The sequence below is a fragment of the Kryptolebias marmoratus genome, linkage group LG5, assembly GCF_001649575.2.
Source record: "Kryptolebias marmoratus isolate JLee-2015 linkage group LG5, ASM164957v2, whole genome shotgun sequence".
NCBI classification, from domain to species: Eukaryota; Metazoa; Chordata; class Actinopteri; order Cyprinodontiformes; family Rivulidae; genus Kryptolebias; species Kryptolebias marmoratus.
The window spans coordinates 15,800,244-15,818,720 of record NC_051434.1 but is presented as its reverse complement, the minus strand read 5'-3'; the positions used below and the strand labels follow the sequence as shown (position 1 = coordinate 15,818,720).

The 18,477-nt window shown below is 42.1% G+C and overlaps 2 protein-coding genes and 1 long non-coding RNA gene across 3 annotated transcripts in view; 1 reads left to right on the top strand and 2 right to left on the bottom strand.

Annotated features, from left to right (window-relative positions):
- Positions 1-1,056: 1,056 nt before the first annotated feature.
- pef1 (penta-EF-hand domain containing 1) lies at positions 1,057-6,288 on the bottom strand. Its single transcript, XM_017420670.3, has 5 exons — positions 6,182-6,288; positions 4,804-5,020; positions 3,728-3,883; positions 2,295-2,438; positions 1,057-2,198 (listed from the first exon to the last, which is right to left on the bottom strand). Exons 1-5 carry the CDS (start codon positions 6,200-6,202, stop codon positions 1,975-1,977), a joined length of 762 nt encoding a protein of 253 aa, XP_017276159.1. The 5' UTR covers positions 6,203-6,288; the 3' UTR covers positions 1,057-1,974.
- Positions 6,289-7,055: 767 nt separating this feature from the next.
- Positions 7,056-15,101, bottom strand: gjb9b (gap junction protein beta 9b). The gene is made up of 3 exons (XM_017420185.3): positions 14,947-15,101; positions 8,973-9,459; positions 7,056-7,641 (listed from the first exon to the last, which is right to left on the bottom strand). Exons 2-3 carry the CDS (start codon positions 9,360-9,362, stop codon positions 7,216-7,218), a joined length of 816 nt encoding a protein of 271 aa, XP_017275674.1. The 5' UTR covers positions 9,363-9,459; positions 14,947-15,101; the 3' UTR covers positions 7,056-7,215.
- An 81-nt stretch (positions 15,102-15,182) lies between these two features.
- Positions 15,183-18,477, top strand: part of LOC119617046 — a 75,678-nt gene continuing 72,383 nt past the window's right edge. The window contains exons 1-2 of the long non-coding RNA XR_005233211.1: positions 15,183-15,809; positions 16,431-16,494. This is a non-coding gene — a long non-coding RNA (uncharacterized LOC119617046). The remainder of the gene's footprint in view (positions 15,810-16,430; positions 16,495-18,477) is intronic.

Here is an 18,477-nt window from a genome sequence, read left to right as displayed (position 1 = left end):
CCTGTATGACACAGTAGTTTCTGGGTAGTGAATCGGTAAGTGTTCTTTGCAAAGCGCCGCGTGATGGATGACGCTGATTATTCAGCTCCCATGCTGAGAAGTTTTCCCATTTAACAACAACAATGCCGGGGACATAGTTGATCTATAGCAATTGGACTGCAGCCTGTCATAGAGCAATGACCAGCTTTGGCTTAATGGTCCCTTGTAAACAGAGGTGATTGGGGGAGGGGGGGGAAATAGGGGAGCCATATCCAGAATTTGTTCTAATTAGTTCCAAACTGTGCTGGAATTGTGATTAAGTGGAGTCCATGTCAGCGATTATGTTTGAAAATCACTCTGTTTAGCACTTTCTCCCGCCGTGCTGTCCATCGTGTCGTTGCCTGGACTGGCATGTGATCAGCCGCTGTCGAACAGACCCCCCCCCACCCCCCCGCAGGACAACTACATCACTTCTGCCTGTTCTGCTTTACCGGCCAGCCTGGCAGCACCAGGATTAATCCTTAAATAATTATTTAAGGAGTCTCTTGTTTATTCGCGAATGAGATTTAGAGCTGCGCTCGCCGCTTCCCGTCTACGTGAGAACGCAACGAATCGCATCGATCCAAATCAGAGTCGTCGCACGGCCTCGTAACCTTAAAACCCCCATGGGTGCGATCAGATAAACAGAGAAGGATGCAGAACAGGAGCAACAGTTGGTTCCTTCAGGCAGCCAATCTACCATAAGATGAAACAAAACAAACAAACAAACAACTACTGGTTGATTTTGTTGAATGTTTTTGCCTGTGTCTGTGTTCCTCTGGAATGGCCATTCAAGATAAGCTACCTAAGCAACCGCAAAGATGGCTGTAAGTTGGTCAGTTTTACAGACATGGAGCTTAATATGATCTCATCTTAATATGATCTCAGCCTAAAGCTCTGCCCTGACAGGCGGTGGGCGATATGCATTCCTGGAAGAAGTGCTAGGACTTTAACTGGACTAAATGTTCCTCGCAAAAAACGTCACAGCTCCTGTTTCCAGGAGCTCACAGGCTTATTACAAGCAAATTGGATCGACCATGAATACAAACTCGGAACATTTATTTGCTGAATGCATTACAAATACTTTGAGATAATCAAAGAAATCAGAATGTAAACATTTAGGAGAAGTGCTTTTAACATTAATCACAAAACTATCATGTCCTGGACATAATAATAATCATCACAGAGGATCCCATTTATTTGGACTGAAAGCAGAAAACATAATGAGTCACAGTTTTATCTCCCGTCTTTCAGTCGTTTGGCAATTTTTCTTCATGTAACTTTATAAGAGCGCAATTATTAATAATACAAAAAAACAAAACAAAAAAAAGTGATTTATATTAAACATGTCAATCATTTTTGCATATATAAAAGGGTCCCTGTACTTATTAGCATTCAGGAAACAAAACAATATCCCAGGAATGAAAGCACTTTTGGAAATGCCAGTTACTGCCCCCCACCCACCCCTCCAGGAACATTAGTTTTGAAGCTTTAACACGTTGAAAGACAAGTAAAATATTTAGCTGTAACTCATTTTCTCCTTACGCTATTATGTCCTGAACTCCTGTTCAATCATTGTTTTAACTCAGCTTTAAATTTAACTGACTCGGTTGAGCAAATATTCTTGGATCTCAGTTTAACAGCTTATAACGTCAACCACTGGCACTGATAAACACGAATCACCGCCACAGAGGCAGCTTGGGGAGAAACGGTAATGTTAAAAAGCCTCAGTTGGTTACTGTGTAATGCTGACTTCCTGGCAAAAGTTAAGATCACTTTCGTTACCTTTGGAATAACCATCGAACCTCACCCAGGTGCATAAAATAAGGCTTTCTCTACTCACAACGGCTGGATGCTGCCACTTATATACGCTCTAGTATGCGGGGGGCACTTCTGGTAAAGTTCAGCCTTTGACCTGAACACGGAGTGATGGCGTGGATCCACGGTAAAGCAGGCTCACATGAGCCTTGTGACGGCGCCGGAGAGAAAGTCTTCGTAGCTGAGGCGGACGTTGCCCGTCCTGGTGGTGTCTTTTTCCCTGAACACCTGCGTCATGCTCTGCAGCTGGGTGCACACCTGGATGAAGCGGTCCAGCTGTATGCCGCGGCCTCTCGCGCCGTAGCGCTGCACCAGGGCCTCAGAAAACTGCAGGCTGAGGTTGTAGCCCATGTGGGCTAAGGCTGGGGTGTAAGCAGAGGGGGAGGATTAGGGGAAAACGAGGACCGGAGTCGGCGAAGGACGCCGAGCGCTTTTAGCAAACGATCACGCGGCAGTACCTTGGCTCAGTTCGGCGCCGCTGATGGAGCCGGAGCGGTCCCTGTCGTAGTGCTGAAACAACCCCCTCCACTGCTGCATGAAGTCCCACAGAGCTGAGAAACCAAACAAGTCGATCCGACCCGACCGCGTCTTATCAAACATGTCTGACGGAAAACACAAAACAGAGCGGGCTCAGACAAACATAAAACCATATTTTATTCACAGTGGAGCACAGTAAACATCAAATGTTGGCACTGAGAAATTCTATCAGGTTTCTGGAAGAAATGAGGGCATTTTGAATTTTACTGCAGCGACTCGTCTCACAAAAGTTAGAGGAAGGACCATGTTTACCACCGCGAAGCATCCCCTCCTCTTTTAACAACAGTCTGTAAATATTTAGAAACTGAGGAAAGCAGCTGCTGGAGTTGTTGGAGGGGAGTGTTGCCCCATTCTCGAATGATGAAGGATTCTAGCTGTTTAACAATTCTGGGTCTTCTTTGACAGTTTTATTTTTTTATGTCAGATGGGAGCACAAGTTGTTCTAAAACCTGTATAAGCTTCTCTGCATAGATGGTGCCATTCCAGATATGTAAACTGCTCCTGCTATAAGGTCCTAATGCACCCCCATATCATCAGAGAGGCAGACTCTTGAACTGTGTGTTGAACAGGCCAGATATGTGGAGGACATGACGTCCATAGTGTCCAAAAAAAAAAAAAAAAAAAAAAAAGGTAAAATTTTGATTCGTCTGACCACAGAACAGTTTTCCACTCTGCCTCAGTTCATTTTAAACGAGCTCTGGTCCAGAGAAGATGGTGGTGTTTCTGGATGGTGTTGACATTTTACCTGATAGAGCTTTAACCTGTATTTGTGGATAGAACTGTGCTTACAGAAAATGATTTGTATAAGTGTTCCCGAGCCGATTCAGGGATGTTTACAACAGAATCAGACCCGTTTTAATGCAGCGCCTGCCATAAAATTCTAAATTACCCCCCCCTTTTTAAAACTTTACAATTTTTTGTTTAAACATTTCATGTGTTTGCTGTGTTCTCCTGTGGAAAAAAAATGGGTTTGTGAGATTTGCAAATCATTGTTTTTACATCCAAACCTTTTTTGGAATAGGAGGTTTTGACAACAATCCACGAGTCACCTAAATGCCATTACGGCAAACAGAATATAAGAGTCACTGCTGGAAAATGCAACTAACAAAACACAGAGTGACTGTTATTTATCTGACTAAAAGTAGACTGAATTCCTTTTTCAATAAATGTTGCTGAAACTCTTAAAAAATAAAAAACACCCCATCCTTTTCTGTTTTAGGCAAGTTCCTCACTCCAGCCCTTTAGGACTCTAATAGGGAGGTAGTTAAAAATTCATGTCGATCTGCCCCAAGAAACACATCTCGGCAGAACCGACTCATTTTGTTGAGCTTTTTAACTCCGCTGCATGACTTACTGATCATCATGAGGCTTGTCTCGTCATTAAAGCTGGACCAGTTGGAGTTGATCAGGGCCTGTTTCAGCTCCTTTAAGTTGATGAACCCGCTCTGGTCCGTGTCGACCGTCTGGAACCACTGGTACGCCTCTGGGTTAACCCCAGGAGGGATGTTACCTACAGAGTACGGAGGGAGAAGGAAGAGGCAATAAGAAAGAGTTTCTGCCGTTCACATTTATTGTCCTTCTTTGTTTCGCTTCTTAAACAGCCAACACTTGAGTTGCTCTCTTTATCGTTTCCAGTCCTTATACTTTTGAACATTTATTACTTTGCTAAAGGTTTGTGAAGCGGTAAACCTCCAAGGGGAAAGAATGATGAAAAAGACGGGACTGTCTATTGGTTTTAGATGACTGGGAAAAAAAAAAAAAAGTCTTACAATCTTAATAATGAATCTTCCTGAAGGATAACCTCTCGAACTTTTGCCACACGTGCACTCAGTGTAGCAATAAATAAAATAAAGACAGCATCGTGGGTCTGGGAAAAGTCATTCAGCGAGAGAGTAGTGTTGTTAGGTCAAGAGGCCATTACCTGAATACATGGTGGGAAAGAAAAGAGTCTTAGAAAAATATGTTGTGAGAGGATATGGGAGGAGCAGAGGGATGGTTGATGGTCAGGAAAATGAAAGGGGAGAAGGACGGGTGACACTTCAGGTCCTGATGTCTGTCCCTGCGGGGGGGGGGGGGGGGGTGATGGCAACACAGACTTTCAGGTTCTGACTTAAGACTCAGTTGCTACTGGAAACGGTGCAATAACACACACACACACACCAGACACCACCTCCTCCCATCTGTCTCTCACTCGGTGTTAGCGGAGTCATTACTCCAGCCGCGCAGGCCTGCTGAGGGGCACAAACCGAGCCCTGGCTATAGACGAGTGTCGGGGAGGCTTAAGTTGTTTCTATCCATCATCCCAAAAGAAACAAGAGGTGGGGGAGAAAAAACAAAACAAAACTAGAAAGAAGCAACAAAGAAAAAAAAAGGAATATGCCCATTTTAACCTTTAACAGCTGCCGTACTACAACTTCGTCCCGTCGTTACCTGCAGGAGCATGAGGTCCTCTGTACGGTTGACCCCCGTAGCCCCCGGATGCGCCACCAGGTCCAGGCCCATACTGCCCACCGTGAACTGGGGCTCCATAACCACCATAGGGACCTCCTGCACCACCTCCGTATGGCGCTGATGAGGGAGACCCATAAAAGCCCCTGCCTCCACCGTACGGGTTACCTGCTGGTGGGTTACCTCCTCCTGGATAACCCTGTAGTAACACACAAAGACAAGTCACTGAAATAGCAAACGCAGTTGGTAAATGAGCTACAAATGGTGGAGGATTGTTGGTAGACTGCTGAACACAAAACATAAAGCATACAAAACTAGTCTCAAAAGCTCCTGAATGTAGCTGGCTTATAAGAACATAAATCAAGGTAATGACATATCAGTTATGTTCATTTTAAGCGACAATGTCAGGCTATAAAATTATTTTTTTAGGTAGAGTAAAAGAAAGTGTCCAGTTTCAACCTGGATTGTCTTTGCCACATACAAAATAGAGGAATTTAAAAAAAACTGACAATAAAACTGCTGCCCTCGCGACCCGACCCCGGATAAGCGGAAGACAATGGATGGATGGATGGATGGATGGATGGATGACAATAAAATATAGCTTTAGGAATAAACAATAAAACACGGCAGCTTCCTAACTATGTAAGCAAAGTTAGCTGCCTGATCCTGATAAGCCACAGTACTGAGGATTAATAGAAATACATGTAAAGAGGAAACTTTTTTAAACTGAATGAAGGTTCAGGTGTTGCGTCGAAATCTGTTCCCCCAGCTGTCTTAAGCCTGTAAGATATTCAGCCGTCAATGGGCGTTTCCCCTGTTTAAAAGGGACAAAAACACGCAAAAAATATGAAAACATTTTATTTTATTTTAATTCTTCTTCTTAAAATGTCAATGTTTAAAACAGCGAAGGTTAAAGGGGAAAATGGAGCGAAGCTTGTGGAGAAACAGATTTCGTCGGGGGGACACATTTCGACGCAACACCCCGGCTAACCAGCAAAAGTTACGTTTTGCTTCAGAAACCTTTTACGTTTATCTTTGTCTTCAACGCGAAAAGGACTTCTCAAGACTGCCTAACCTAACACTGGATTAAAGTTAAATTCATAAAAAGAGTAGAAATGTCAGCAATGCGAGTATTGTTCGAAGGCAGAACATTTCAGGCTAAAATACAAAGATTTGTTAAAACAGGAGCCACATACTCTGCTAGCCATAGCAAACTAAAAGCTAACTTTGTTCGTTTACCCTCAATATAAACGTTTAGCTTTGTCGCATAAAAAGCAATAAAACACATACACAAATTAAATTAATTCAACATGTCAGGATAACCGGCCCAAACAAAACAAATAAAAGGAAGTTTTCATACCTGACCGTAGTGAAAACTCATGATTTGTTTGATAGATTTCACTTCCTCCAACAAGGCATCCGTAAACTGGAATTTTACATCAGCCTGTTCTCAGCGGTTATTGGTGCATTTCTCTGTCAATCAAAGCCGCAATTTTGAGCTCTGCTTCTGATTGGACAGTAAGATGGAACAATGATTACGACAGCACGGAGACACGCCTACCCCTGTCGTGAGGCGAAATCAACTGTTATATAGTGAGTCACATTTTCCTCATTGTGATGAATGCTTATTCGTTTTTTCCTTTATTCTTAAGCCATATACACTTGTTTTATAAGTAGCGGGGAATGTTTTTTTTTATTTCAGAAAAGAGTCAATGTCATTGTTGAAAAAAATTCATTTTATTGTTTTTTACAATAAATAAATGACGTATAAAGTAAAATATATTATCTACAATGCCTCTTCAACCCCCTTGAAAACACCTTGTTTATCAGAGCAACCTTTTTAGCTATAAGTTTTCAGTTGCATGATTCTGTTCACACTTAATCATGTTCAACAAACATCATTTGTGTAAAACAAAGAGCTCCACTTTAGTCTTTTTAAAAAAAATTAGTGGTCAGTGCTTATGTTTGGGTGTTTTGTTTCGACATCTTTTGTTTTACGTCACCTCTTTCAGTGATTCACTCTTATATTTCACCAAATGAAGCTTAAACTTAGTACAAGTCAATGACATATACCCCAAAAGACAGTTACAATATAGACACAGTTTGCAAAACACTTCATTCACAAAAAGAACAAAAACAAAAAAGCATTACAAAGCCCTGTAACTCCTACAGTAATGCTCCACTTTTTGAAAAGCACTTTAGTGCAAGAGGCGTACTGAAAGATGTGAGGTCCCTCAGAAACAAGAATATTTGCAAATCCCCAAAGTATCTGAATGGCTGTAGAAATGGATTTCCTCCCTTTTATTGAGTTCCTGTTCTCCATAGAGTCTGATAAAAGCATCTTGAGAACTTATCTCAGTTTCTTGACAGTCTCTGTCATCTTACACATTGTTATTATACTTTAGAAGGCAGCTCTTCAGTTTTGAAGTTACTGATGTTTTGAATTGACGCTGTGGGGTCCACTCTGATTGAGGGTTTAGACTTGTACAGTGACCTTGGAGGTGCCATCGCTGACAGCTCGTGACTCTCGGCAAACTCCCTCTTTTTGGTGCTCTTTCTCATCAAAACGAACTTCTGGATACGTTTGAAGATGAGGTAAACCATCTCACAGATGCACATGAAGATGCAGGCAACAGAGGAGACCACCATGAACAGCGTGAAGATCTTTTTCTCCGTCGGACGGGATATGTAGCAGTCCACCGTGTTCGGGCACGGGTACAGGGAGCACTTGGTCAAGCGGGGCATATCAAAACCCTCGTAGATGTGGTGCAAGATGTAGAGGAAGCCAGCGTCAAAGCCTGCCTTGAAAATCAGGCTCACCTATAAGAGAAGATAAATGTGGGGTGAAATAGAGAAACATCGAAGAATTAATTGTCAGAAAGAGTCTGTGTTTTGTGTTTTGTCAAACTGACTACTCCAATATCGCAACCAAGCTGGTTTTATCTTGGTATCTTGAGAAAACAAGTTCTACCCTCTCAAGATACAGACAAATTATCTATTAAAAAAAAAGTCCTAGCATACCTTGAAGGAAAGCACAAAGATAATCTCACGCTGAGAAATGACAGAGTTGTAGCTGCTTTGGCCCAATCTTGAAAATAACAGCATGCACGATCTCATGTGATATCTTTAAAAAGTCACGCTCTGAATCACTCTCGGCTACAACCGAACGTTAGCACGGTATCTTTAAAACCGACTGAATTACGACCAATACAAGTCCACCCACTGGTTCATGAGATGTTTTTGGTAACAGGCAGAGACGCAAACACTGGCACAAAGACACGGGCAAAAACGTAACTGCTTGTCTTTTGCCTTTTGACAGCGTGGGGTAACTTTGATTACACCTGAAGATGATCAACAACAGTTATGTGTTAATCAGCGATGAATGTTATCAGCTTAAATCGTTTGCCAGCATGGCTGTCCTTGTTTCTGATAAGGAAGTCCCTGCCTTACGTAACCGTGAATTCAACAAACTACATCCCACTTAACGCAAGATCAGTATAACAGAATATGTTAATCCTTATTCACCCCTTGTCACTTTTGCATTAAACAGCTGTTTATGTTTTCTCAGCTGAACAGTTCGTTCGTGTAATTACACGCGCACAAACGCTGCTAACCGTATCCTGCTGTGAACAACGAGCTATGACTCACAATTCCAACGGTCCAACTCCTAAACAACTCTAGAAATTCCAGCTGAGTCATTATGAAATTGAAGATTTTTTTATTTTCTTTTGGGGGGGATGACAAGATATCTAAGTGAGACTCTTGGTAGATTCAAAAGATCATCAGCATTGGATATTTTAGCAGCCTTAGTGCACACGGCTGTCTCTAGGAAAAAGTGACAAGATCTTAAAAGAGATAGTCTAGACAATTTTGAAGCAATGTTCTGTCTAATAGTTACCAATAGTTTGTACCTTATTATTATTAAGTAAAGACAGAAATTAGCCCGGAGGAAGACTTCTGCCCTTTTCTCCATACTGACTGATGCCACAGCTGATAAGGTTCTAACTATTTGACAGAACGTCTTATAAAACATGACCAGACTAGCCACTTTTTTTATAGCAATAGTTAGAAATAGGAATTTTTGACATTATCTTCAGTTTAACTGATGCCAAAAACAGGTTTTATTTGTCATTTCTAATTCAAATCCTTACCAGGTATGTCCACCACAGCCCTCCGCGTTTCTTCCCAGGGTGGGCGTACAGATGGGCTCCGCTGTGGGAGGTGGTGTACTGCAAGTCCTTCTTCTCCCGGTACTTGACGTGGCCTACGACCAAGAGCGACGGGCAGGTGACGAAGATGAGCTGCAGGGCCCACAGGCGGATGTGGGAGATGGGGAAGACGTGGTCGTAGCACACGTTGCTGCAGCCGGGCTGGAGAGTGTTGCACACAAAGTCCTTGTTGTCGTCGCCCCACACGCGCTGAGCCGCCACCACAAACACCATCACCCGGAAGACGAACACCATCGAGAGCCACACTCGTCCGAACGCAGTGGAGTACTTGTTGACTCCACTGAGGAGCGCCTCCAGAGCACCCCAGTTCATGACGGCTGCCTACGAGGCGGAGGAGCGGACAGGAAAGGGGAGAAAAGGAGCTGGTCAGAATTTCTCCAGCTGAGGAGAAATTCTTGGTGTTCTGGACCTGAGCGACAAAAAGGAACAACCAAAAATTAATATTTGTAAAACCTCTGCACCTGAAGACATTTTGAGCATCACTTATCAGTCCAGGACTTGGAAATTAAACTGAAAGATGGGAACAATTCCTATGATTTCAGGCTTCCATGCTGCCGAAACAATTCCAGGCTCTGACAATGAGAAAATGCAATGAAATCCAAACCAGTAATATTTAGTTCACAGCACAATATGATGTCAAGAAGAGGCTTCTTTCTTATCCACCACGATGACTGTGTTTTGTGTTAAACTCATTACTAAAGGTATTCGAACGTATCCCCAATCTCGATTCATGAGTTCAGGCAAACAAAAGGCAGAAGCTGTTATCTGCACACTCACTCACGCACCCCGAATTCTCCCAAAGTGCTTCTTCTTCTGTTCATTTCTTTTTTATTCACTTTTCTCTCTAAATGAGATTGCATTCTCACGGGCAGCTCCTTTGAAAACTATCTAAAAAAAAAAACTAAAAAAAAAACATCACAACAGTATCTTTAGGCACAACCTCCTTGCTTGGTAAGCTCATATCTTTCACACCACAAACAGCCTGTTTATTACCGAGCTCAAATAGAAATCAATTTTAACTGATTCAGTAAAGATCCTCGAGAACCACTAAACACATTGGACTGTTTGTGTTTTTTTCACAGCGCAAACTGTACGCCGCATGACAAGTTAACGCCGGTGTAAAACAAGCGGAGCCTTCTTTACGCAATTTATTTTATCAGACGTGCTGGTAGAGTATCTGATTTATTCAAAACAAATTGATGTTCTAGTTAAAAGGGTCTTTCACTTTTTTTTTGTGAAGTGGGGGTCTGTGGAAAGGGTATTGAACAATCAGCAGCTCTTTGAACGGCCTCAGTTTGGAAAAATTGAGTTTAATTCTGACCAAACCGACGAGCTAACGGCTAAACCAAGTGTAGCCAAGACCCAAGTGGTGCCAACTCCAATTTTAGGACTTTCAGACTATTTTATAAACATTTATATTGTTGTCGGTTTCCTATTTCATGGTTAATCTGGCAGAAGTATTGAGCTATTCTTGCTCGCAGTGCCCCAGGCTTCATTGGAAGTGCTATAGCTAGTTGTTGCTGCTGCTATTAGCGCTGGCAAATAACGTAGAATTCTACGTAAAAGACCAAACAATGCAAAATCATGGTGAAGAGAAGTTTTATAAAATAGAATTTGCATGAACCACTATGAAATTTTGGAGATAACAGTTGTTTTAAGATAGCAGCAGTCCACTTGGGTCCTGCTCCCACTAGCCATTAGCTCATCAGTCCAGCCAAAACTAATGTTTTTCTCTCCAAACCGAGGTCGCTCAAAGAGCTATCTACAAAGGTAGATAAGTAAAGATGGGCGAAGCGACTGCGTTAGCTTACACTGTCCGAAACTGAAGCCAAAATGTCTGTTTTTTGTGTGCTGCCATGTTGTAGTGTTAGAGCCAGAGTGTGCGTTAAGGATGTGTGTACCATCAATACAAATAAAAGCCTCGCCCAACACACCCTCCCAGCTCGCTAACAGGCCATCACAGTGTCAGTTAAAGTGTTACATGGGGATTTTTTAAAGCCTCAAATGGCTAACTGAAACTAAACATCTTTATATAAAAAAGCACAATTAAAAGTAAACAAATCCACAATAATCAACACCTGAAATCATTATCTGAAGCGTATTTTTATTCTGTTGTCAGACAAATGTCTCCATGTAGGGGCAGGCCTTCAAAACTGTACTGCAGCCAGCCTACAGGGGGCAGTCGTCCTTTGTGGCTTCAACTTCCTACTTCCAGTCCTGTCTCTAGTTATAATACATGTTAGTGTCTACAGCAGGTAAGACCATGATTGTTCCTATCTTTTCCAGAAAAAAAAACATTTTGAAACAGACAAACTATCGCTTTAAATGTTCGTGCTAAAGCAAATAGCGGAAAAATACACATTTTAATACATTTTTACATGCAATCTTCACTACTGCGTTACTCTCCGACTTAAAGAAGCTTGATAAACATTCACAAAAAAAAGAAGACAGGTTTGTAATGAGCTGCAGGGAATCAAAGCAAAGATGAGGCATTATTTTCACACATTTATTCCCTGATAGAGGCGTTTCACATTTACAAAGAGCTGCCTTTTAATTACAGACTCAGTGTGAGTCATCCTCAGAGCCTCCCTTTGTGGTACAATCAAAAACAATACTCTCGACTCCATTAGTCAACGGTTCATGAAACTATGTGGCTCTACAGGCAGTTAGTCATGTATGTTGTCCCATGTGTTTAATGCAGTCACTTCCCTTTTAAGGATATTTAACCATGGGAGCTGTGGAACTTGTGTTTAGTTACAATAACATTGATTTAGCGGTCTGATTGTATCCTTAAGTGTAGACATAAGGAGAGGCTTTTGTGCTTCAAATGGGATAGGCTTTCTCAACTATTGCATTTCAGCAACAGAAAAATGTGCCTCCTTTTATTTTTTTACGTTTTCCATTTACATCTCAGCCTGATAAACGCTCGCAGCCTGACAGGGAAGACGCCGGATAACAGCCTCGCTGCCCACCGTTCCATTTCAACTCTGTCGCGTCTAATCCTCAGCATTTGAGTCCCGAAACACTTTCTGTCACCATTTCGGTGTCACCGTGGACGTATTGAGCTGTCAAACCAGTTGCTATTTTCTCTGTCATCCAGCAATTCTGACTATTAAATTACACGGCGCAAAATGACTCGACTCTGCAAATGCCATCAGGATCAAAACGTGGGCTTTTTAAAGCCAGACGTGTTCAGTCGCTGCCGATGTTACCCGCATTTTACCTTTTACTTCTAAATGGGTGACGCAGGAAGAGGCAATAATATCACGTTTGAGCTTCTTGGGCTCAGATGGCGAGCAGTTTCACCGAGTGAACAAAGCAACAATGCATTCACAAACCACTTCCTGTAATAGGAATGCATTGAGCAGTTTCACATAATGAAACTCGCAATGCATATCACCTGCTGCCTTACATGGTTTAGTGTTTTAAACAAAGGTTTCCCATGATCTGCGCTCAGACTATGCGACGGGGATGACTCTCCGCTACTACCAAACCAAGTTTTAGCTCAGCATTTGAAAAAAAAATGACTAGGTTGTAGCCATTTTTGTGTTCACTAAAGTCAGTCATTTGTTGATACTCTTCCAATGATTGCTTTCGAAGAGTTTCAGTTGAATACGTCCAGCAGTGCATGAGATAATTTGCTAAAAGGCAGACCAGGTTGACTTTGACAGTTACTGTATTTTCCGCACTATAGGACGCACTGGATTATAAGACGCACTGTCAATGATTGGTCCATTTTCAAACTTTTGTCATACATAAGGACAGGACTTCAGAGAACACTGCACAGACGTAAGCATCAATTATAAATGTCTACATCGCTCGCTCAGGTCTGTGCGCAAAGTCCTGCGCGACACTACAAAGTGCGACTATAACTGAGCCTTAATGCTGCAAGCGGTGCAGCTTTGTTTACCAAAGTTATACTAAAACATTATGACTTCTTACATATATAAGGCGCTCCGGATTATAAGGCGCACTGTCGTTCTTTGAGAAAATTGAAGGCTTTTCAGTGCACCTTATAGTCTGGAAAATACTGTAATTCCAAGGTTTAAGCAAAGATATTGAAGCAATCTGAATGACTCTCAGCTACTGCCACACAAAAGCAGCAACAGTCCAACCCGGGCTTGGCTGCCTTTCCAAATCACTTGCTGTAATGGCAACGCACAGCATAGTTTCAACCAAATGTGCTGCGTTTTTTTCTTCATTTGAAGCAAAAACTGCACGAAACTTTAAGGGTGACATTCAGCTTGGATAAGAAAAAGTAAAACCAGGACCTCTACAGCTCTCGCCTCAGAAGTAAAGCCCTCTGCTGGGTGGGAGATCTTGCCCACCCGCTACACTGCTTCTTCAACCTGCTGCCATCAGGGCGGAGACTGCGGAGCCTCAGTTCTAGGACCAGCAGACTGAGGGACAACTCCGTCCATCAGGCTGTGAGGATGCTGAACTCTCTGCCTGCTCCCCCACTTCGGCCCCCTCTCCCACTTCTTCCACCCCGCACACACTAACTCAGCTTCCTGACACCACTCTCCATCCCCCTTCAATACTGCTCTGGGACATTTATAACCATCAATACACAACTGTGATTTTTAAGAATAGTTTATGAACTCGGTCACTTTAACCAGCCTTCAAGCTCCACTATACTGTATATTGCATTATATTTTGCACTACTGTTATGATCATCTCGTCCTGTTTATTCTGGTATTGTCACTTCCACTTAATCACCTCATCAGTACCTAACTGTGACTCTATATAGAACCGGTATGCACACCTACACTTTACTCAGTTTTCTCAGGTTTATACTTTATATTGCACTATTGTTTACACTGGCCTTGCACATCCATTATCCTACCTCTCATCATGTTATTATTGTCTTCAGTCAGCATCCCTTTGTCTCCTGTTTGTCACTATTGAGCATGTTGTATCAGAGGTCCTGCAGCTGTTTCTTTCGTATTTTTATATAACTAGTTGTATTAGTCTATTTTGTTAATGTTGTTGCTGCAACTTGGGTAGGAGTGTAACGTAATTTCAATTTCTATGTATGTCCTGTACATATGCAGAATTGACAATAAAATCAATAAAGATAAAGATAAAATAAAATAAAATAAAATAAAATAAAATAAAATAAAATAAAATAAAATAAAAAATCTTAGCCGCGACTGTGTGTCTTGTCTGGGGGAGATGGCAACGCAGGACCACAATTTGTTTTCCTATTTGCTTTCGATTGCAGCTTCGCCTTCCCTGCCGACAACAGCTGGCCTCATCTATCTCTTAGCGAAGGCTTGTTTTTTCTTTTCTCTCCCCCCACCCCCCTCCTTCTCTTTGTTGAGACGGAGCACACATATCACTCCTTCTCAGATTGTGTGATGCATTCGGATACCGGCACTCCAAACAACTCCGCTGCAAGTATAACTTCAGTCTGTCTCCTACAGCGTGCGGAATAAATTAGCAAAAATTAGCATGCTTGAGTTGAGGTACAGACAGTTTTGGGGTTTGGCGGTTTTCTTCCACCCAGCTCGTCTAATGCGGCGATAAGACTTGCTCCGCAGGTTGAGCTTGTTGCAAACATTTAAGCTGCAGCTTCCGGCTGAAAAGGTGGAGCTGAAGTTGTCTTACTTTAGCTTTTATATCTGTTGTTCTCCCTTTTATTTGCCAGTCAACTCTTCCATTATTCAATCAACCAATTTACTGCAAGCAAAGGTCGCCTCAAACAAGTTACCTGTCTTTATAATTCTAAAGATATGATAGCAAATATAGGAAGAACTGCTCTGTAAGTTCAGCTTTCTTGTCCTACTTGATCATTTTTTTTAGCATTCAGTTGAAACTAAACTGAAATTCACCATCTGACCTATGTTTTGGCACAAATAGTCATACAAACAAAGGCAAAAATGAATCTCCTTACCCCAGATAGAGAGGATAAAGAAAAGATCTTTCCTGATTGATAAGGAAGTGTGAGCGTCTCCTGTGCTGATGTTAAATGACGTTGTATCTTTCACCTGGAACTTTTTTTTTTTTTGAGGGCTGGCGTTATAAGGTGCAGACCAGCCGGATGAGTTGGGAACGTGAAAGTTGGGTGGAGTGTCACACATCACACGCAGACAGTTCTCTAAAGCACGGTTAATTCCGATCAGAGCAAACTGGGCATGGTGAAACATGTCTGGTAGTTTGAGGGAGGACTTAAATGCTAACAGGGTGACGGTGCCATGGAAATAAAAAAAAAAAACCTGAAAGTTTTAGGGATATTCTGGTCGTTTTAAGGCAGGGAAAAGTTGTGAATAACTAATCTATTACCTCAGTTTGGAGAAACAGAGGTTAATTCTGACTGGACCGATGAGCTAACGGCTAGTCTGATTGCTGCCATCCTAAAACAGCTTCAGTCTCAAAAGAATTATGCAAATGCTAGTTCAAAGACCTTTACACCAACATTTGTTTCGCATTACACGGTTACTTTTGAAGAATTCTGTTGGCAGAAGTATCATAATAGTTTTGCCTAAATAGCCGCATAAAGCAAAACTGACTGTAATATAAAGGTTTAAATTCAGTTACAGTCAATTCAGTCCAACTATTTGTACATTACAAAAGAGCAAAGAGTAAATGGTTGTCTATCCAAGGAAAATAGCAAATTTTGTTGAATCGTCCTTTCGGTGTAGTTTCCGAAAGCCCACGGGGTGACAGTGGAAAGGAATGACTCCCTTTTAACAGGAAGACACCTGAAGCACAGGGGCCTCCGAGCAACGAGCCATGGATTGGTACTATCTAGTACAGGTAAGATACTAATTGCTCATGTGGTTTTTCCACGGAACCCTACTGCAAGTGGCCTAGATTTCCCCTTAAAAACTACATATAGGTGTAACGATAAGGAACAGGCAGTGTTATCTGCGTGTGAGCACTTTCACCTCGTATCTTCTTCATCTGCTGTGACATTTACTGTCCCGCTTGTGTACAGAAATGACAAAAGAAAAAGCAGAACCAAACGCTTCTCGTTTTTTTTTTTCTCTCTTCGTGAAAGTCTGACGAACATCGTCAAAATACAAGAAGAGAAGCCTAAACACCGGGGTGGCTGTGGGGGTGAGCTTCACCGCATTTAACGAGAGTCTTTGGAGAAACCTCTAACCGTAACGACGTCGACACAAATCTATATCAAACAAAACCCTATTCCAAGCCCCCGATGGCATCGTATTCAAATTAATCTACTCAGCACTTACATAAGCAGTGTACTGAGTAAATTTATATATATATATATATATATATATATATATATATATATATATATAGCTAATTCCTGCATAAAAAACAAATATAAACATATCTTCATGTCATATGCATTCCTGAAGAGGGAGAGTTCTCTTTGTTACATTTTTTTTTTTAATGTTTGTGTTCTTTTAGTTTCCAAGTGATTCACTGACACACCCTCTTGCAGGGCACGACTCCATGACTCCAACATGTACAGGTACGTGGAATCACATGACACGACATGCAGCTGAAACCCAAGATTGCTTTAGAATATTTTAGGTGGAAGTTACAAAAACAACAACAACAAAAAAAGTGTCAGTGTTTGGCTGCAAGACATGGCTGAGATAAGAAGAACAGAACACACAGGAAAGCATAACCTCAAGGTTTTATTTTTATTTTTATTTTATTTTGGCCATGTTCGGTTGGGGTGTGCCGCAGGAACGTTGGGCCCAACCTGACGCGCAACTCCCACATGAGCCATGAGACACGCGCCGTCTGCTTGGACGGCGTTCTTCACACGGAAAAAAGTGGGAGACTGTATCCGGCCGAAAATAGAACAGTCAGCGGAGAGATGAATTCCGCAATAAATATGATCCCATCTCGCATTGAGGCGACGCAGGCAGCAGGAAGATCAGACAGAGGGAAAGATGAATGCCTTTCACCAAAGAGTCTGCCATTCCCTCCATTGGCCTCTAGAGAATGCTGATGCTCCATCGTTTTATTACACTTTTTTTTTCATAATTCTGTAAAGCAGACAGGAAAATGGAAAAGAAATGGAGAAAAAGGCAAGAAAGTGTTTTGTAGACAGAAAAACCTGATCTCCCCTGGTAAAACCGTCGTGTTGAACAAAGACAGAGGGAAGTGAGGGAAGCTGCCTAACTAGTTGTCACTGGTTGCGCAAGTGCCGGCGAATGAGCTGTGATGCGACTGAACTCGCATGGAAAAGGCATGCCTTCTCACACGCTGCTCTGTGCTGAGCCTGCGGTCACGCAGAGTGCCCCTGAGACGCTCAGCCAATCAGAGCGTCCAAAATCCACCAAGTTGTGCACCTTGGGGTGAACAGATGAAAGGCAGAAGGTGGGCGACAGTGTTTTTGCCTGTGCGTGTCTGTGAGCAGCATATCTCATGAACCGCTCGATGGATTTCGGTGAAACTTTCAGATTGTAATCGTTGTACATACCTCTACAGCTGATCAACTTTTGGAGTCAACCCCATTAAAAATGGCCACCACAACCAACTGACCATAGGAAACATAAAAATGGCTATAAATCAATTAATTTTACAGATATTGGGCTGAAATTTGGTGTGGTGGTGTCTGAGTATTACCCCAAAGACATACTTTGAGCACTATACATTACACATTACTTTGAATTCAAACTTTTCCATTAACTGTTGGCGTCTACCTTGTCTGTCTGTTAGCAAAATGTCTCACGATTAACTGGATGGATCTTAATGAAAGGCTCTTAAAGTAATCCCCGGATGTATGTCTACTACTGATTAACTTTTGGCTAAACAACATTAGCAAACACAAAGATGGCTACAACTCAGTCAGTGTTACAGATGTTGAGGTAAACTTCGGTGTGGTAGTAGCTGAGACTCTTCCTCAACACATTCTCTGAGCACCAATAATACACGAGACTGCACGTGACATCTGTTACAAGATTTCACCAAAGCTGCTATAACCCCATCCGTTTTCAGCATAAGATGAGATAAATTTTAATTTAATTCTGGCATGAAGGAGATATGCATTCCTTGAAGTAATGCGAGGCCTTCTTAGTTTTTTAAAAGTAAAGTCCAGAGACTGACGAGGTGGGCAGCAATAACCATGGCTGACGATATTCCTCGAAGCCTTACGGAACGACTCAGTCAATTTGGACGGTTTTATGGCAGACGGCAAACATGAGCACGATGAAGGCTGGAAAAGTCAGAAGGGGGCGGTGATAAGCTCCGACTCCCCTGGGTTGTCATGTCTGCTGTTGCTTACACAAACGTGTCAACTTATTCCATATAAGCCACAGCAGGGCAGCGTATGGGAGAGACAAGAGCATCGAAGTCTCGCCTTGCTTTTGTACCCGTGTAGGAAGGCTGACTCATTCTTGACCTAAATTAACTCCGCGCAACAAAAACAGCCTATGCTGTATTTTTTATTATTTTTTTAAATACCTGTTCCAGTAACCAAACTCCTCTTAGAGCCATCATT